Source organism: Cavia porcellus, unplaced genomic scaffold (genome assembly GCF_034190915.1).
Source record: "Cavia porcellus strain 051 isolate PalLab524CR breed Dunkin Hartley unplaced genomic scaffold, mCavPor4.1 scaffold_2, whole genome shotgun sequence".
Lineage (NCBI taxonomy): Eukaryota > Metazoa > Chordata > Mammalia > Rodentia > Caviidae > Cavia > Cavia porcellus.
This window is the reverse complement of record NW_026947485.1, coordinates 37,549,554-37,571,576: the sequence shown is the minus strand read 5'-3', so window position 1 is coordinate 37,571,576 and position 22,023 is coordinate 37,549,554. Positions and strand designations below refer to the sequence as shown.

At 38.5% G+C, this 22,023-nt stretch overlaps 1 protein-coding gene across 1 annotated transcript in view; it reads right to left on the bottom strand.

Moving 5' to 3' along the window:
- The window catches only part of LOC106027256 (uncharacterized), a 176,208-nt gene that overhangs the window by 63,669 nt on the left and 90,516 nt on the right, over positions 1 to 22,023 (bottom strand). The window contains exon 5 of the mRNA XM_063235730.1: positions 17,224 to 17,280. Coding sequence (XP_063091800.1) covers positions 17,224 to 17,280 — 57 coding nt within the window. The remainder of the gene's footprint in view (positions 1 to 17,223; positions 17,281 to 22,023) is intronic.

The window sequence follows — 22,023 nt, the reverse complement described above, 5'->3', positions numbered from 1 at the left end:
ATCTAATCTCTTCCTTGAAAAATCAAGGGCCTGAGAGTTACTCACAAAATGTCTGGATGCCAGAGGGATGATGGAGGGGACTGCTTGAGAAGTTGGGCAGGGATACCTACAGCCTGGCAAGCTTGCTGCTCAGACCCTCGTGGAACAGGCAGGGTGAAAATGCTGCTGCTGGGAGAACACAGGTGATCTGGTTTGATAGAATCCCAGGAAGACTCCTAGTCCACAGAAAGCAAGTACAGAAGTGCCAAAAAGGGCAGAAAGCACTCTGGATATCAATAATTACTCCTTCCATCTCTACTTCCTGTGCTTATAAGAAAGAAAAACCTTACAGAACCCCCAAATAAAAATTAAAAAACAGACAGACATAGTGGCACATATCTGCATTCCTCGCTACTTGGGAGGTTAAGGCAGAAAAACGTTACGTTCCTGGCTAGTCTGAGCAACTCGGAAAGACCCCACCTCAAAATTTTAAAAAAATAAGAGGATGAGGACATACATAGTTCAGTGATAAAACATTTACATAGCATGTAGGAGGACAAGTGCATGACCCCAAATACCATAAGAAGTAAAAACAAATTAAAATCCTAAAAATAAAAAGGAAAATGATTCTCTAAAGAGATTTGAAAAGGTCTGTATGAGAACCCTAAACTCAAGCCCTCTTCACTCTGGAACTCAGCAGTTCCCCAGTGTGGGGGGTATCTGCAAGACTCAAGCCACCTAGGAGGAAGCTTACTCCTGGCAAGGGGTGGCAACACATGTGGCTTGAATCAGCCAGAATCAGCTTCACTGCAACTGTGGATGAACAACTGAGAATAAATACTTATTTAGAAAGCCTGCAATATGAAAGAGGAAACCACGATTCACAACAGGGAGACTGTGGAAAAACCAAAAAATTCAAGGGAATGATGATTTAAAAAGAAAAAACAACATTGAGTAACCCTAGAAATACTGTAGATTATATCCAAACAACAAAGTAAATAATCCAAGGAAAATATCTATGAAATTTTAAAATATAAGTCTCCAAAAACAAGTCTTAGTGCATGTGTGTAGGTATCCTAATCTCACAGGTATATTTTCATTATTCAACTTTACCATGTAAGACAGTACTTTTTAACCTCAGATATGTTATATTTTACACTTTTGCTTAAGTCTGAAATGGCACAGTGACATAATGCCCCACTGTTCAAGAAAATCCACATCTACTTTTAATCCTCTGCTAGTTTACAGTGTGATATGTAAACTTCCTTCTATACCTGTGTTCTTTTTCTATAGAAATGGAGCAATCAAAGGTCATGTTTTTAGAATGACATATGAAGACTTCTGGAAAGTAGCAATAATGTACACAAACTGAAACGGTTAAAGGGAAGACTTCAAAATACTAAAATATATTAATGAGGCACATGTGAAATCCTCGCTGCAGAACTTCATAAAGGTAATCCTCCTTCCCACCTAGGTGGCGTGCATACCATACTTTATTAGAGCGGATAGCCAGACTGTATCATTGTTTCAAAACCACTAGTCCCACAGTCCTCTTTTCATAACAAAAAAGTCTATGCCCTAATTACTCCAGTATTCTAAAATGAAATTCTGTGGTAACATTGTGGTAACATATGTGGTAACATATAGCTCCTAAAACATCAACAAACTCAATGTAACATAAAGGAAAAACAGTAAAAAAAAGCAATTTTCTAATATTTAAGTAATTTTAGATCCATTTAACTAGTAAAATAGATGTCTGTCATTTACGTAGATTTAAGAGAATCAGAGTCAGAAACTTCCCACGTTAAAAGTAAGGGAAAATAAGAGAGGTGAGACAGAGATAAACGAAATGAAAATTAGTATATTCTATATATTAAAAGTCTAGTGAATGCTCTTTTGTGTGGTATCACATCTAGGCTTAGAAAACAATAAATTGATTTTTAACTTCATAAAACAGGTAAAAGTCACACGGGGTACTTACTGCAATTTGTTCTGTCTTTTCCACTGTAGGATGTTCAAAATCTCTGGCTCTTACCCATTAAACATCCTTCACGATACAATGAAAACATCCTCACAATTTCTACTATGTCCCCTAGAGGGAGGCCCTGTTTCTCTGAGAACCCCCAGCTAGGTGATATACTAGAGTTTGTCTCTAGCCTTCTTATCCTGAGGGTTGAATTCTGAAGGACAAACCAACACTGTATCTAAGAAAACCATCAATGTGGAAAATAGCATGAAGAAGTTAATTTTGTTTAGATGTGTAGAATGAACTCCAGTTATATTCAACATTATTTCCTCTTTTTAAATTCACAATGATTAGTTTATTTCACACAGAATATTGAATAGAAAGCTCTAACTCTGCAACTTTTAGATAGTACAAAGTGACTAAATTGAATATTTTTAATATATTCACATATGGTTAATTAATGACAAAAAGGGAGTTTTACATAGAACTCTACAGCTCTCATTTCCTCAAAACAAGAATTAATGCATTCTTTCACATGTGGTCATTACAGGAAGAGGAGGGAGTCATTTACTGTAAATGTCTTTCTGATGCAATTCCACCACCTCTTTCAAAGACAGAATTCATCCAAGAAGCCTTAGTCACTTCTTCAAGAAAAATGCCACAGCGTTGAATGTACACAGAGTAAATTATACGCATGAGCAAAAAAGATGAGCTGATTCCATGGTTAGAAGGGGGGCGGGCTGAGGTGCACAGAGACAGAGAGTCAAACAGATCGACAGACACATCTCATAGCTTCTTTGTCATAATGGATTACCACTATACTGAAAATTTGAAGTTTAATACAGGAAAGAGTCTGACAGGTATGCCACGATCATTGTTGCATAAATCAAAGGCAAGCAGATTTCCTTTCCACCTAGCTTCTAAAGCATTCTTAAAAATAGTATCTAAGGCAGGAACCTGTGCAACTGTGGCTGTTTAATTTTAAAAATCTTGGACATAAGAAGAAAAAGGAAACGCTGTATCTTAAAATTTGAAACTGGAACTACATTTTGAAGAGGGTGCACTGCACATGCAAAGGGTAAGGCAGTGGATAATTCTATTAAGTGGCTTGGGCAGAAAAACATACAGCAAACGGTTCTGAGCTTTCCTTTAAAAAAAAAAAAAACAATCATTCTTTGTAAAATTCCAAATCTACTCAAAGGAAAAATAAGGAGTGATTTCTGTTTCTCCTTACCTAGATTACCATGAATTCTTCTCAGAGCCAGGTGCACACACTTGTTTTCTGTGGGACAGTCAACACAGAGCCAAAGACCGGGAGTAACAGAAGACTCAAAGCAGGTTGCTGTTGGAACCTGAAATCCCTTTCATGAATAAACCGCACATGGTAATATGTGCCTTCTGAGCAAGCTATTGGCTAGGTGAAGGCAATGCGTGTGGAACTCTGATTTGCCACCTTCAGGGTAAGCCTCTTGTAGTCCACCTCAGAGATATGATGGATTCACCGCACTTGAGAGAGTCAAAACGAAAGAAGGATCGTTTTTTTCTGTGGTATTCTCCCTAACCCTGCGGAAACCACGATGAGAAGAAACCACAGTGAGATCTGACTCCTTCACCCGGCGATGCAAATGAAAAAGAGAATTACTGTCGACACCGACAATTTACAAACAAATCTTGCTCTGTTGCCAAAGCATGTTGGTATTACAATGTCTGGGTGGGAGTAGAATGGAAACGTAAGCATGGTGTGTATATTTTTGAGCCAACAAATCTGAGCCATGTTTCAGGGTTCCATGTAGGTAGCAAGCACCATCCATCAAGGAGTATTAAAACTTCTGAGAAGAAATTCAAACTTGGTACTACACCGGTGAGCAATTATGGAATGAAAAAGATGAACAAAGCAATAGTGTGACTGATCTTCCTACAGGTGGAGGTTTTCAATCTAGAGTCCTTGGACCATTTGCATTACAATTACCTAAAATTGGACTCACAATTTCTGAGGTACACCACAGGGATCTACTTTTCAAACTAGTATTCCCGGTTGTTCTACAGGTCAAAGTTGAAAGACTTTTCCTGTGGATGGATCTGAGCCTCATTGCAGCTGCTCTCATCTCCCTTCATTACTCAATTATTTTGTCTCTGATTCCTGTAGAAATCAGGAGCATCTAGGACACCAGAAGACACTAGTCATCTTCTCAGGACAACTGTGTCTGTAACTCCAGGGAAAACAGGTTCACCCGATCACTGTCTACCCTTGCCATCCCCAATCTGTCACCTAGCAAGAGAGCAAAATTCAAGTTAAAAGAACCTGAAAATGAACTATCTCAACAAATGTGAACATTGCAGGAGAAGGGGCGATGGCTAGAAAACAAAAAGTACACACGTGGATGAAGATAAAGACAGATAAAATGAGGGAGGAAGGACACCAGCGCTTACTATGCCGCAGGCACTGCAGTAAGCAGCTATGGAATTTTCTTTGCCGGCGACATCTCATGAAAAGCTAACTTGTCCAGAAGTACAGACACACACACACAGGCGTCCTGCCTCCCAGCGGGACACATGGCCGCTGCGGGTTCTCTCAGGAGTAGGCTTTTAGCTCCACCACATACCCATTTCTAGCCCCAGTGTCATATGAGCCTTGAAGAATTTGCAATCATCATAACATTAAGAAATACTCTCAGAAACATTTAAGATGACATCACCTTCCCATAGTTCCTGTTCTTTCTTATTTATTTTGCCAAAGGTTATGTAATCTTTCAGAAATTTCAGAGTGGTTTTCCATCACTATTTCTCCTTTTTAACCAGTTTCAGTCCAAAGCGTGTGGGGAAACTTCATTATTATAACACTGACAGAAAAAATTTCTCAACATTGAGCATGAAGATGGTTTTTCACTTTAACAAGTTTTTTCTCCAAAGTGTATGTTTTTAAACAGGCTTTCTGCATAAAAGGAGGCAAACTCTGAAAATACTACTCATGGAAGAATTCTTCCAAATGCCCCTTTGTTTCCACAATATTTCTTAAAATATCTGTTGACACAAAAAATTAAGTCTTTTCATTTTGGGGGTACTGGTTCCTATTTTAGAAGATGATGTGTCTTGTTTGTGGGGAAACCATCACCATCTTATTTCAAATGTATGTAAGAGAAACTGTCCAGAGTAGAAGTGCTGTCTTGGGGCCATAAACCTGACCCCAGGAAAGGCTGAGATTTTGTGGTCAACTGTCCCCTCAGAGTAACAGAATGCTTGAAAGTAGGGAAACTTATATCCACAGGAGTGTCAGAAACACTCACAGACATACGAAGTGTTGGGCGCAGGCGCTCAACATACCATACCCCAGCCGGGACTAAGGACCACGCCAGCTTCCGCAATGCGCTACGTTCCTCTTTAAATTAGCCAACCCGTGCGCACCCCGCGCTCACTCCGTACTCTGTGGCAACTCCTGATTGGCCACAGCTGGATATAGTAGCCAGAGCCTGCATCCCATTCCCGCCCTGCTTCCTTGTGGCAGCCTGTGATTGGTCACAGCCAAATATATAAACCAGAGCCCGCGTAAATAAACTAGCAGTTAACTGTCATCCACAAGAGCGTCTCCTGTCTCCTGTTTCATTGGGGAGCTGCGCCGGTCAATGAAGAATTTAAATGACCTATTATTTTAAAATTCATGCTTAAACTTATTATTTTTAGGATATTCTGAATTCTCCTATCATTTTGCTATAACTTGTTATTAAAACTAAAAATAAATGTTGAAGCATGTTAGTAGCACTTACAGTATTTTAAAATACAGGGGCCCTTTTATCATAAGGGATATGCCCTAAGACCCTTAGTAGATGCCTGAAATCACATATAATATGAACCCTATTATAAACTCTATGTTTTCATATATGTATTTGTGTGTAAGTTTAATTTACAAATTAGGTAGAACACTTAGGAGGTTGAGGTAGGAGGACTGCAGTGAGTTCAAGACCACCCTGGGCTACACAGTGAGTTCAAAACTAGCTTAAACTACATAGCGAGAGCCTGTCTCAAAAAACAAACAAACAAAAAAATCCAAAAAAATTAGGTAAATAAGATTAACAACTAATTAAAAAATAGAACAATTGCAAAATATACCATAAAAGCGTTATTATGAATGTAGTCTGATAATTTCTGAACTTTCGAGGTAATATTTTCAGAGTATGACTGACTGAGGGTTACTGAAATAAGGAGAATGAATTTGTAGATAAGGGGAAATTACTATAGTCAACCTCTTCCCAGAAGCACAGTTAAGAGAAATAATGACATTAAAATAGTCCTCAATTATTTCATAGTGTTCTCAACATGTGTCTACACATTCATTGGTGGTTCAGGCTGGACTACTTTTCTGTTAAAAATAGTGCTGCTGGGGGCTGGGGATTTAGCTCAGCAGCATAAGTGCCTGCCTTGCAAGCAGGCAGTCGTGAGTTCGATCCCCGGTACCGATAAAAAGGAAAAAGACAAAAAAAAAAATAGTGCTGCTAATGACAGTAACCAGGCCATTCCACAAAACTGGTTTCACTCAGAGAGAGAGACAGACAGACAGACAGAGACAAAGGCATAGTATGAAATGCATTCAGCAACTCTGCTGCAATTCTAAGTAATTACATAAAATATAGAAAAAATAAAAATCTTCATTTTTCTCTATGGAAATGTAAGGTTTAATCAGAGGATGGTGAACCAGACTGAGGCTGCTAGAGCTTTGAAAGTTGATGATATTGGCATTACAGTTTATTTTACCTCCAAATATACTGTGTTCCTTTGCCTTGGTATGATTGTATCACTACTCTTGAGCTTATCAACTATGGCAGATGCTGTGTTGCAAAGTTGAACAAACAGATAAAGGAAAAAAAAGTTTAGAAAAAGGAGATTTACTAAAAATATAGAAGAAACATGGTTAAGGAATTGTATGGAATTAAAATTATGATCTGAAAAAAAGGCAGGAAAAGGGGCTGGGGATTTAGCTCAGCAGCATAAGCGCCTGCCTTGCAAGCAGGCAGTCGTGAGTTCGATCCCTGGTACTGATAAAAACGAAAAAGACCAAAAACAAAAAAAAGGCAGGAAAAGGAGGAGAATGTGTGACATTATCCCAGGTTGGATGGACAAGGTGCTGGACTGGATATAAGGCCTGAACCCAGACAGCCTGGCTGCCACATGCCACACACACTACACAGGGCTGACCAAAGGCAGGCACTGAGTGATTGCCCACATACATGACCAGAATGTATGCAAAGCAAGTGTCTATAATCTGGAAAGGCTCTGTGTGGTAAACGTGGTAAGAATTTGGTTGTTAGTCTTTCAAAGCAGTTAGCTGTTTCGTTTGACTCAAGTGATGAGAATCCAGAGTCAGGGTTTTCACTGGTGTACAACCAGGATCATGGTCTCAGAAAATTTAGAGCAGCAAGTATCCAAGTGCTGGCCAAAAAGGATTGACTCAAAGCTTAGAGATAGTACAGTAGAAAGAATCAAGCTCTCCAGAGCTCTTAACAATAAAAGCAGTCTCATGCACAAAATCTTTGAATTTTTATTTAACTGGGGAGGGGGAGAAAAGAGAAGTTCAGTATCACAATCTAAAAATTCCATTACCTTTAACACAGCAAACCTAAAGTGTTTAGGAAAATGATTAACAGTTTTATGCATTTTTGATGTTACATGTATCTTAAGATTTATGCATTTTTGTTGTTATATATATCCCCAAAAGTAGATGTGAAGTAAGAGTAATACTTAGCAAGCTTTTAAATGAAAACACAAACTTGGACCTTACAAAATAGATTGATTTAAATGAGTATGTGTGCCCATGCGTATGCGTGTGTAAGACAGGTGAATTCCAGTTCTGCTAGAATACAAATTTAGGAAAGAATGAAAGCAAAGGATTTTGAGATATAATTAAAGTATTACCTCTTTGGCTCTTGTCAATAGTTAAAGTGGTCAAATGAGGTTTTCCAGTGTAGGATGATGCATTAGTGGGTTGGAAAATAAATTCAGTGCTTTGCAAGCACTATTCTTACAAAAAAGAAACAAGGAATAAAATTTAAAAGTTCATCCCATACAATGTAACTATGTATATGTTGTGTGTACTTATTCAGGATGTAAAACATAATCCTTCCTGTCAGTTACAGGAAAGAAATGGCCCATTAGAAAAGAATTAACGATTCTATTTGAAATGAAGTGAGTGAATCATGTGGAAGCTTAACTTTACTTGGGGCTATGCCATATAATATCTTGGAAACAAGCCCACAAACCAAGTTGCATTTACATTACTAAGCAACAATTCTAAAGATATCATGCAAGTCATTTATTGTCTACTCTCCTTGAGGTGTTAGGAAGAAGTGAAATTTGAAAAAACGAAAAGCAAAGAAAGCCCAACTCCTTTAAATAGGTCAGATAATAATACCAAACACATATTGAGTGCTTACTGTGTGTCTCAAAGTGTTATAAGCATTTCACACATCATTAATTCACTTGATCCTTGCAATACCTTCACAAAAGTACATACTAACAATATCCCTGCTTTACAAATAAGGAATGTAAGAAATTAAGTCAGTTGCCTAAAAAGCTGAGCCAGCCCGAGCCCAGGAATGTGTGGTGTGTATGTGTGTGTGTGTCTGTGTGTGTGTGTGTGTATGTGTGTGTGTGTGTGTGTGTGTGTCTGTATGTGTATGTGTGTGTGTGTAGGGAGAGAGGGAAAGAGACTGAAGTCAGGGCTTGTGATTCAGACTGAAGTCAGGGCTTGACACACGTTAGGCAACTACTGTACTACTGAGTCACATCTCCATCCCCAGAGCCCTACTTTTAACTGCACAGTATCTTTGATTCCTAATGCCATGATGGTGCACATCGGACAGTGAGACAGAAGAGAGGAAGACATGGACCCCATGAGGGAAGAGCTGCTGCCTGAGCCTTGCCATCCAGCTTCACTTCTCTGGCTTCTAATGGACAATCCAGTCTATGCAAGAGGTAGCCAGGTATCTTCCACTGTGATGTCTAATGTATACTAAATACACTTCCAAGAAGATTAATTCCAATCTCATCTCTCTTCCCTCTCTAGAAATCATACAAGAATGCAGTGAGTGGGCATGCACTAATACGTTAATTCTTATACTTTAGGGTTAGTCAGTGACTTCTAACAGCTCTTCTGGGTCTCATCTCCATGAATTGGTGATATCGAAGTTGGGGTGAATTCTGTTAATGTTGGCCATGGAGAGCACCATTTTCTTTGGACCTTTTGTCCTATGATCCTAATTTGTTTCAAACAGGTCCAAAGGAACCCAAGCAGGATATGTATATGGTGACAGGTGTACGATCAAACCTCTAACAGAGGGCCAGGGATATAGCTCAGTGGCACAGTGCCTGCCCGTAAGTATGAGGTTCTGAGTTCAATTTCCAGTTCCGAAACGAACAAAAACAAAAAACAAACCTCAGAGGGACATAGTAAGATAGTGCCCAAAGACTATTCTCCCATCTAATCTACCCACTTTTGTCTTCAGGTTATATAATCTGGCTTAGAATAGGGCCTACATAGGTGGTAATAGGTACAGAAAAATGCTGGTATTATGAGGATGATTAATCTTGATTTTAAATGTTAGTTAAATGTTGAGTAAACACCACAAGCATTCTGCCTCTGATATAATGCAGGTTAAAGTGGCCACTGTAAGTAAATCTTGGGACAAAAAGACAACACTTAGGTCTCTGACCATTATAGCTTAGCCATACAATTTGAATTTTTTTTCTCATAAAAACCAAATGAACATGAAACCTTTCAGATTTTTAACAAAATTAGTAAACCAATGCATAATGATGGTTTGTATACTGTGACAGGAAAAACTGAATTTTAGAATAATTTAGCATTCTATCAAAATAAAATGAAATACTGTACTCAGCTAAAGTAAAAATTTGAGTAGACTATAATAGGTGTTTTACTGTACTTTGTTCATATATGTACTATATTTATATCTCATAACATTAAAACTACAATGGAAGTATAATACTTGTTTTAATAAACAGTTAAGAGTTCTGTCACAATAACATTTCTCTGAATAATATTATCTGTATGTCAGTATCAATGTCACACAAGATGGAGGAAATAGGATTTTACTGTCCATCTGTAACTCTTAGGCTATTTCTTTTAATAAATAGATTAAACTATTCATTTCTATCAAGTAATTCCTTGTGTCTAAAATCAATACTTTTGATATACGCTGGGCCACATTCTCTGTGGTTTCAAAAGCTAGAGGGATGAGTCAGTTATGTACCAATCTAGTCAATCCACTTCTAAGAAACACACCGTTTTTGGATAAAACAGCAGCACTGTCTGCAGTTAACAATATGACACACTTTTTTACAAGTGCTATTAGCATACTGGAACTTTTTAAAATGATGATGCTTGCTTTCCTTGTCCTATTTACTCTGTTTCATTAGCTATACTTGAGACCAAGAGCACTCATTTGAAAAAAAACGATCAGAAAACAGTCTTACTTGGATATGGGAATTGGATTTAAAAAGGGCGGGGGGGACTGAATGGCTTATGTGCATTGGGAATCAAACGTAAAACTGTAGTCAAGGGATACACAATTCACTGATATAATACGTTAATAGTTTCCATTAAAACTGTTATCACTAAAAAACAACATGGGCAATAAATATGCTCCTCAACAGCAGTATTCTGTCTGCTGAAGGAATCTGGCAGAGGTCTCCCTAGAACATAGAAATTAAGCAAGTTGTTTTCTGAGCTGAATAAGGACACACACAGCTGAGAAAGACATTGAACTTCTCAGGGAGCAACTACTGTTAAAAAAAGAAAGCTGTTCCAGGTTAAAAACCATCCCATAAAACCTTTACTGTCACTGAAGCACAGTGTGGGCTTGTGTCTTTCTTTTCTGTCTGCCCACATGTCAAGCTGCCCTCAAACTAGTCCGTGGAAAAAAACTGAGCTGAGTAACAGCAGGCTTTGCTTTTCATTACATTTTGCTTAGAAAATACTTTTTTGTTTTTTAAAAAAAGACTGAGGTTTAACATTCGTTTTGAAAAATTACTGAACTTCTAAGTACCATTGACCTGTCAGTATTAGTTTTGCCCTTTCATGTATCTGTGGTCTTCTCCATGTTTCATCTGCTTTAAGAGACTTGGTTTCCTTGTCTATAGGTTGAAAAGCTAAACATCCTCTCACCTTTCTCCCAACTTCAAATTTAAATGGATAAATGTACATTATTTTGTGATTTATTTTATCCCTCAAATATACCTGATACAAACTTTATACTAATTTCACTTCAAATCAAAACAGGAAGGAGAGGAGGGGAGTAGTCATGGGGGAGGGGGAAAGATAGGACTTGCGAAGAGTGAACTGTCTGTTCTGTCCTGGACACTACAACAAAGCAGATCTCTAGAATGCACTCATCTAGCATAACTGACATTTTATTCCCCACACTTGAAACACATCCCATTGTACTTGCTGATTTCTGAAAGCGATTACGAAAGTCCTCTTTTATGTCTTTAGCTGCATTGTTGTGACTGCCTCAATGTCCTAAATTGAATAAAAAATGTTTATGTCTTATGATCATTTTGACTTTGGGGAAGAGCCAGCAATCACACAGTGCCAGATCCAGTGAATAAAGGTGGTTGAAAATGTACCATGGGGGCTGGGGATTTAGCTCAGCAGCATATGCGCCTGCCTTGTAAGCAGGCAGTCGTGAGTTTGATCCCTGGTACCGATAAAAATGAAAAAGACAAAAAAAAAAAAAAAAAAGAAAAAGAAAAAGAAAATGTACCATGATACTTTTGTGCACCAGCCTATCAGATGATACTCAGCAGCAGAATTCACTATATTTCTGATCACAGTCTGTAAAGGCACACACTTGTAACCCCAGGTACTCAGGAGACTGAAGCCACAGAATCACATGTTTGAGGTCAGCCTGAGCATCTTAGTGAGATCTGGTCTCAAAATAAATCTTGAAAGTATAAAATAAAAAGGGTTGCAGATGTAACTGAGTAGTAGAACGCTTATCTAGCATGTGCAAGGTGCTAGGTTCAATTCCTTGTACCACCAAAAAAAAAAAAAAAAAAAAAAGAGCAAAGGACTTAACTAGATAGTTCTCCAAAAAAGACATACAAATGATCGCCATGCTTATGAGAAAGTGTTCAGCATTACTTATATCAAGGGAAATAGAAATCAAAACTTCGATATCACTTCACAACTTCTAGTTATTATGAAAAAATAGTGCAAGCAGGAGGAAAGAGAATTGGAACTTTCGTACACTATCAGTGGGAATATGAAGAGCAGCTGATAAGGAATGCAGTGTGAAGCTAGCTCTCTCACACACAAAAAAATAGGACTGCCATATGATCCAGCACTTCCATTTCTGCATATATTTTTCTTTCAGCATTGACGCAAGCATACCTCAAACACTGATGTAGACATATGTTGTTTACATATACATTTCAAATGGAAATGGTAGTTTTACTTGCACTATACTATCTTTGCAGACTAAATGGCAGGTTATAAATTGGAAATATTCACTTAAGAACGTTTAATACCAAGTTAGGCATGCCTGTAATATCAGTATTTTGTGAGGCTGAGGCAAGAGGATTTCAAGTTTGAGCCCACCCTGAATGACTTAGCAAAGCTCCTGTCTCGAAATAAAATATAAAAAAGGACTGGAGCTGTAGCTCAGAACAAAGACCCTGGGTGCAATTTCCATTATCCAAGAAAAGAAAAGAAAAAAATCACAACTTTTACACCCAAGTTATTAAAATAACCTTCCAAATTCAGGAAAATCTGAGTTGCTTTTATTTTGTTACAATCTATCACTATTTTTCTTGTAGGATTATCACAGATAATCAACCATGTAAAACCAAAAGCTTTTTAAATATTGTTGGATATTATTTGAAGTCAATCAGCATATGATTCCAATGAACTATGCGCATTGTTTAATTCTCAGCAGAGTTAGATAATTATTTCCTGTACTTACACACTCTTTGAAACTGAAATAACATTAGCACCTTCCCCTTAGGCATTCAACCAATGCTTAGAACACAAGAAATGCTAAGCGAATGTCATTTTAACATGATTGCTTTCTTTGTATACATTATTACCAAAAATATAAAATGACGAAAGGTTTTAAAGAAACAAAGTTCAAAGAATTTACTGAGTGCTTTAAGTAGTATTTTATCTTTGTACCTGACAATACTAGCTATTGTGTAATAAAAACACAATTTACATTATTTTAAAGCAACACCTGAAATTAAGACTTCAGCATTGAAAACAAACCCATAACTCACTTGTATCTGTTATGGTCGAGATCTAAAATATCTCCTACAAATCTCACGTCTGGAGGTGGGGCCTGACTGGCCAAAAAGGGCCAATCACTGGGCCTGGCACTTGGAAGGTTCCCCTCTCTCTGTGCTTTTTGTCTGCCATGCACTATCACTGTGCCTGCTCTGCCTCAGTCTGCCAGCCATGAACTAAATCCCCTGAAACTGTGAACCCAAATAAGCTATTCCTATTAGATGTGTCAAGTATTTGTAATGGCAATGAGAACGCTAATATACTGTTTCACCTCGTCTTTTTTTTTTTTTTGCTTTTATTGATATTTTTAAAAGCACTTGGCTATCCGATGGTGACTTCCCACGTATGACATGATAAATCTAGGTGACTTGATAAAAATAATAGCTTCTATTTTCATTTTAGTTTTCAAATCAGAAAATTAAGAAAGAAAAATGGTCATAAAGATTGGAAAAATATGAAACATTTTTTAAAAATACATGTTATTCGGTTTTTCTGAGACAGGATTTGTCATCAACACTATGATTCTTCCTTTTTTTCTTTTCTTCAAGCTACAAAGGCTCTGTATCACCTACTAGCCTAACACTACTGGTATTTTCCTAGAATTGATCTTCAACTGCCCTGAAATGCAATGCCTCCCAGTAAAGTACCACTGCATCACTGTGGACCTTTACAGACCCTCTTCCATAAAAAGTAGTGCACTGACTGTTTTTCCAGCTAAGCAAAATAACACCCTGGTGAAAAATACCCGGATGAAATGATTTAATACTTTCAAGGTAACTGATGAGTAAGTAAAAAAAGAGATGTCCAAGGAGATTGTGCCCCTTAATTCAAAGCTAAGAAGAAGACATTATGATTGTTGTGTGTATTCTATTAATAGGAAAAATTCATGAATTGTCTTAAAAAGTGAAAATTAGAGAATTGAAATAAATTCCTAGGAAATGTTTTTCAATTAATTTTTATAGGTAAACCTTTAGATCTACTAGCTACCAACTTGGCTTTTGCTTCTTTATTTTGTTTTGGTTTTTTTGAGACAGGGTCTTGCCATGTAGTTCAGACGGTCTTGAACCCACTATCAGGTTGGCCTCAAACTTGTGGCAATCCTCCTGGTTCAGCCTTCCAAGTGCTGGGATTATGGCATGCACAACTACAGTGGAACCAAGCTGGCTTTATTTTCTTCTTACAATACTTTCGACACTACTTGCAAGACAAGGTAACCCAAACTTGTGCTAACATGGTATTTAAAACAAGTGTAACACAGAAGACTGTTTTCATCTGTAGCACTAATATTTGGCTAAGTTTCAGTGAATCACTCAATTACTCCTAAGCAAAATCAGAGGATACATGAAGACTACATTAGCAACTCTGACTTAACTTCAATGACAAAATATTTAGAAATCTATGACTACTCAAACAAGACTTCTCTACAATAGAAAACTCAAATTTCTTGTGGCATATCATCAACTTTAGAAACGGTCCTCACAGATTAGGTGACTAGTGGCTTAGTTTTCTAACATCTTTAAGATTTGTTGTGCAATGGAGTAATCTTAAGATATAACCTTCATAAACAAGCTCGCCTGTGAAATCAGTGAGAATTTTGCTAAGATAAGCATGGCTCAGAAATCACTATGACAGTCTGACGAGGGCTTGTCACAAAGAAGCAACAGCTTTTCTATTAGTATTTCCAGCACAAGATTCAAAAGGAGGACCAACTGCACCTCTCATCAAATAAATCAAACTGCAAACTTACATTATTTAAACATTAACTTCATAACCATCTTGGAAGAGTAAACTATCAGTTCAAAAATTTTTAAGTGAATCCAGACCAGTGAGTGCTTTAGTAAACCATCATTACATAGTCCCACTAAACACACATGAAGTTCAGGAATCACACAGTACCATGAAATACTCTTCTTCCATTAGACTGTAGCTTTTTAAACTGAGGTATAAGGTATAAATATATCTGTTTATCAGATGTGAACTGGAAATAGCAAACGTGTTTGAGCAGACTAATTGGCTACCTTCAACATATTCCAATATAATGCTTATCCATACACTTAAATACACATGCAAGGTCCTAAAAATTATTATACAACACACAACACAGTACTGGGCCAGCAGGTATCTCCCTATAGTCCACAACATCTACCAAGAGGGCCAAGTACAGAAAACCGTATCATTATTGTACATGCATGATCCCTGCACCATGTAAAGCCATGAAGTATAAGATTAGACCATCAGAATAGTTCACTTTCATGATAAACTTTACAGGTATCTAAACATGAAAATTATAAGGTGCAACTGAAAGACAGAGTGAATGTTTAAAATTTTAAAATTTACTACAGCAAAAGAAACCTGAACCTTAGTTTCCCTTGAAATATTTCCCCTCACTTCAAAAACACTTATCCTATTATTCTTGCCCCTTTCTGAAACAGTTCTGTGAGTCCTCTTTCAGGAGTCTCTAGTTATACTATCATGACTGCTTCAATGTCTTTGATCATTTCAAAGTGTTTACATCAATTGCTGTCAAATACTGTAAAACATTACGATGTGTCCTCATCACCTTACTCAACAGACATGGCATCATGTAACTTCTGGCTCTGCCTCAAAGTCAAAATGACCAGAATGTTTTGAATCAATTCAGGGCATCAAAACAGCCGCAACACCACAACTACTTCTGAAAGTTGTAAGAATGAAGGAGTAAATATGTTTGATGTGAGGGGGAGCAATATCTTTCACTGTCATAAATGTTTAAAAATTAAATAGTTTATTTTTTTCTGTTTTTTCACTTTATATTTTGATCACACAGTGTAAGTATTTGTTTGTTTAGTCAGGGTCTTGCTGTTTGCCCAGACTGCAATCAAACTCCTTGGTCAAACAATCCTCTCAGTTCAGCCTCTCAAGTTGTTGAAACTACAGGCTTATATCACTGTATATGACATTTAAACTTCACATACAACAGCTAACAGTATATGTCACTATAGGTATTTCAGTCAAAATAGTAAATGCTTCTTGGCTACTGGTCAGAAAGAGAATGTTAAAAGTTCAAACATGAAGTTGAAGAGTAAATGGTAATTGAAAAAATAGAAGTTAGTTTCAAAAGGCAGAAAATGCAACACATAAAGGATTAAAGTAAGTTTGAGGAGTTTTTCGGGCTGAAGAGACTCATGAACATCAGTGCGGAACATAGGTAGATGCGCAAAAGAGCATGTACACTATCACAGCACTAGAACATTGCAAGTTTATCAAAGGACAACATAGCATAGCATGAAATTCGTTTCAGACCAAAGACCAGGGAACTGTGGGTTCTACAGCATTAATCATGGGAAAGCCCTGAGTCTCCATTAAACAGAGAGGCAAAAAGATGCAGAAACTGGTACCAATCCAATCAAAAAGATACTGGTGGAGTGAGGAGAAAGGTGACATTTCAACATTGAATCCCATGGCCAGGTGAAATACTAGGCATATACAACATGCCTTATTAGTGTTTGCAGAATGCATCAGTAGCCCCAGGAATGTCAACAGCTTTTCAGGTTGGCAGGTAGGTAGGTTCAACAGTCTATCCAAGTTACCATCTGCCACCTGCAGACAGTGGCAGTGATGCTCCTCGTGTTACCCTCCCCTAGGCCACGTCAACTCCAAAGAAGCCCGCTCTATCTCCAAATTGAAACCAGTCTGACACAAGGTTATCTTCAAGGGGTGTTCAAATGGTTACTCAAAGAAGGATTGGTTAGGGTTCTCAGTGCCACTGAATAGGCCAGAGAGGCTGCATCACAACTTCCCAATGATGTTCACACTTGCAAAAAGTGTGGTTTTGGTGGGGACTTTTTTTTTTTATATGACTATAGTTAGCTCATTATGGGCTTCAGGACACTTAAAAGAACTTAGTAATAGCAAACACTTACATACTATTTACTACCTATTTACTGCCAAGCATGTGTAAATATTAACTTGCTTAATGAATGTATGTATAACTTTTGCCAATTTCAGTTACCTGTTCAGTGGTTTGCTTGGTTCCACTAAAAGTACACCTGCTTTTTCCACTTTTTTCCTGCAAAAGATGAAGAGAATACGGTTAGTGAGCAGCACAAATGTTTTATATCACTATTTGATATTTTCCAAACTCAAAGAGTGTCACAAGGGCTTCCCTTAAAAGGATTTAATACACCATCTCTACATGTGCTCCTAATAAGGGGTTTGAAAAACAAGCAATAGTTTCACAGGAAGTTAAATTGACACAGTAAACACAGACACAAGAAAACAATTTAGGAGTTTCTGATTCTGAATCCTTCTATGTTCGATATGATTTTTCAAACTATGTTCCCACTGAAAATCTTTTTTTACATCTTTTCCTCCAAGTGAAAAAACTGCAATTCTAAGGACAGGATGGGTTGGTAGATGTAGTTTTCAAAGGTTTACTTGGGGCTGGGGGTTTAGCTCAGTGGCATAAGCACTGCTTGGCAAACACGAGGTCATGAGTTCCATCCCCCATACCAAAAAAATAAATAAATAAAAGATTTACTTAAAATTTTAAAACTTTGTAATGGAAAGCACTTGTCAGGGGAAAAAAGTGTGTTGCTTAGTAAAGTCAGTGTTCAGAAAATGTATAGCCACCTTAGAGAATTCCTCACCACCCAGGCTCTGTCCTTCAATTCTGATTCCAGAAGTTATCGTGCTAGTAAGGTCCATAAATGATCTAGTTTATCAGTGTTTACACATGCTGATGAAGCTTACAAGAGACTGATAAAACCTTAATGTCCATGTATGTATTCACAATGAAAAGGTCAGACAGTCTGGACATCTACACTACTCAGTTTGACTAATACAGTCCTATTTCTTCAGTCAACAGCTTTTTACTGACAGTCAATATATACCAGACACAGCGATCTAACAGGAAGGTTCAAAACCTGACCCCAGCTGCAGTGGATTTTTACTGAACCTTTAGCACCACCTCTTTGTCCACTAGTCTGTCCCTAATCTATGCTGCCAATGTTGTGTAAACACAAAACACCTCTAGGTGTCTTTCTAGTTTCCATACTTTTACCCTTCCAACCTGTTATCTACCATGTATCCAGAGAAAATATTTTGAAGTATAAAATGGATCATGGTCAGCCCTACCAAAGCTGCATGGGTCTTTTCATGGACACACTGGAGTTGACACTCAGTCCACTCTGGCCCTGCTCTCCTCTGCAGCTCTCTGCACACTGCTCTCTCATCACCACCTCACTTCAACCACATGGGTCTCCAGTTACACCAGTCAATGTACACAATCCCTCAACACCCCCAGAGAATTTGCACAGCTTATTTCTTCTGCTTTGAAACTAACTCATGTGCAAGTTCCATCCCTCAATAAACCCTTGCTTCCTGATAACCTGCAAATCCTTGCTCAAAGTACATGAGTCCACAATTAGGACAAGCTGCTCTATTTTAAGCTCCCAGGACACCTTCACCTCCTCCTTTGTGGTATCTTAGTTCCTAATTATACGTGCAACTGTTTCTCTCCTCCCTGGACTGACTATAAGCAGCTTCATGAAGGTGGACAGTATTGTCCTTTTATCAGTACAGTCCACCAGAGTGGAGATATGTTCTTTTTTTTGTCTTTTTTATCAGTACCAGGGATCAAACTCACGACTGCCTGCTTGCAAGGCAGGCGCTTATGCCGCTGAGCTAAATCCCCAGCCCCTGGAGATAAGTTCTTGACTGAACAATGGCTTGGGGCTATCAGAGCCTGTTACACATCCATTGCCAAAACAGGGCTAACTCTGCTAGGCAGACCACATAGCCGAATGTGCACCATTCTATTTAGTGCGCCCATGCCACAGGAACAACAGTTACGAGATAGGTTTTGTTTATAATCATCACTATAAATTTTTTGTTCCTATACTTCTATAGCCAAATGAATGTTAAGCACAAAGTTCAAGACACATCCGAGCAGCAATTCTGCAGAGAGGACTCTGGCAATGGGTTACTAAGAAACACCATCAACAAGAAGGAAAACATACATTTCAGCCAAAGGAACTCTTTGATGACAATACTGGCAAATGGACATATGCACATGTGTATACACACACACCCAAAGCAGTAGTTCTCAGAGCAGGGGCCAGGAAAGACTGAGTTTACTTTGAGATAGCACACAAACTGAAGGTCTGACAGGCTCCTCTGCCACCTCTCTTCTCACCCCCACGGCCTGAGCCAACATGGCACTCAAGAGTGGCATATACCAACTATGTTCACCCATCTGCCTTACAGATCAACAATCAATCAGCATTTTCTAACTCACTGTGTAGAATGTTTTAAATGGCTTACAGCTGTGGTTAATTTTTTAAAAATGTTCCCCTAACATTTTAGTCCTCTCATAATGATGGGACTGAGAAAGAAACTGGTAGGAAGTTGTCCCAAAGTGTACCTGGCTCTAACTTTGGAGGGAGTCAATTTCATCTTTTTGGTCAACAAACAAAACGCACTTCAAATTAGCCAGGTATGATTCTAGATATTGGGGATATACTGAGTGAGATAAAACCTCCCTACTCTTCTGCCAGGAGCTAACTTTCTGGCAGATGGGCAAGGAATATTTAAGAAAAATATAAAACAAGTTAGATGACAGAACAGTGGGCAAAAGCAAAGTAGAGGGTGGTGAGTGGAAATATGTGTTTACATGTAGTAGGGAGTTAACACTGAAATGTGAGGATCAAGAAAATCTCACTGAGAAACATTCAAATGGCCATATGAGCTAAGACCTCAAAAGAATTGAAGAGACTTCATGCAGATGTCCTGGGAAAGACATTTTCAGACAGAGGGATCAGCAGGGGCCAGGGCTCTGAGGCTAAAGGCTGTCCTGGAACACACTGTTAACACTACGAGGAGGTGAGCTCACAGTACTGGGTTCCGTTTGGTGACACTAAAGGTCTCTTTTATTCTGGGAGCCAGGGAATGCGGCTGACATGTTTCAGGCAGGGGCACAAGTATGATGAGATGCTGCACTGACAGCAGACTGAAGACGACAGCAAGGGAGAAAGTAGCAAGACCAGTTACCAGGCTACTGGGACCATCCAAGACATGGTGAGGAGATGAGAGTTGCTTGGGCTATGGTATGGCCATGAATGTCCTCCTATAAAGTTGTCAGATTCTTTGGAAACTTGGAAGAAAGGTCCTGGGACTAACTCTTGCTCCTTAGAGAGCTGAGCACAATGTTTTTCATGCTTTCTCACTGCTATGGTTTGTAGCCAAAGTGTCCCCTAAGGGTGCCCATGGTAGCACTATTGGGAGACGGCTAGAGCCTTTGAGAGGTGAGATCTTGTGGGAGGTTGTTGCATAACAGGTGCTGTGCCCCTGAGGAGGACTGTGGGACTGCAATCCATTCCCATTCCCTGTTCCCTCTTCTGCTTCCTGACCTTGTGCTCTATGGTTCTGCACAGACTCCCACCATGTTGTACAGCATCATCACAGGCCCAAAAGATCCTGGAGTGGAGCCTTCAAAATCCTTAATGCAGCCAAAATAAAATTTTCTGTTTATAAGCTAATTATCTCACGTATTTGGAATGCTTAATAAAACAATCATGTATTTTTGCTTTAATCATTTTATTAGCAGTGAGTTTTAATCTAGTGTAGAACGTATCATTACAGGTAGCAGAAATAAACAATAAACAAAAATCCTTGTATCACATTATAAAAGAACTCAACATACAAGTATTTCCTGTACTAGTCACAGCGATGTATTTAGTATTTTTCTTTATTCTGAAAATAAGACTTCTTCTCTAGTTAAGAGAAAAGACCACTCTGTTCATGTGGCCATAGTAGTTAAAAAAAATCCCCATGGTTTTTTACTTTAAAGATCTATTGATATCCAACATGATAAACACCAAATAGAATTAATCTTTAAAAAAAGTTCAACACACTGGAAATGTACTTCAGTACAAGGACTAGGAAACTTAGCAAGAGTCTGTCAGAGCGGGGGAGGGACCTCAGTGTGGGGGCTCTGGGCTCAATTCCAAGTCCTACCACCAAACCAAACCAAAAAAAAAAAAAAAAAAAAAAGACAGAGAGACACAAAAAAACTCCACAAAAACACTACAAAAAAAATAAACAAAACCCTTCAGTATTTTCTAGGACAAAGATTCCACGGATATTTGTGAGAAAGACACACTGTTCACTTTTCATTTCTTTTCTTCCATTTCATTTCTTCAAAATCCTCAGATAAATAAAAGGAGATAGTATGGAAAGGAGAGCAAGTCAGCAAGCGTAAGGGAGGTGGGCCTTGCAAGGCTGTCCCTCTGGAATCCTGGAAACCATGGAGAGAAAAGGGGATCAGGAAGGCAGAGACAGGAGCATAGTGAGCAGTCACTTTGGAGGGAAATTAGTTTGAATGAACTTAGCACCACTTTGGAGAGCTGTGTGATATATCTAAGAGACTACAAGCAATTGTTGATAGGTTCTCAGAGGACCAACTAGAAACTACCATGGAGTAGCATACAGGGGATAAAACTATTAACCACAATCTATTAAAAGAAGGATAAACAAAGATTTACACCCCTTGGGGCAAGGTTTAAAGAAACACACCACCACCTACACAGAAAGGCAAGTACCTGAGAGCAAACAGATTCATTTTATGACTCCTAAGTCTTGAACTAAGGTTACACAGAAAATGAGTCAAGCAGGCTCAGGATAAGAAAACACTGCAGAGTCAGGAACACCCACCATTAGCACCACTGAGGCAGCCTCACCCCACCACTGCCACCTGTTCCTCCCCAGGACCCAGCATGGCACATAGGCTAGGTTGCATGTCACTCCTCAATGA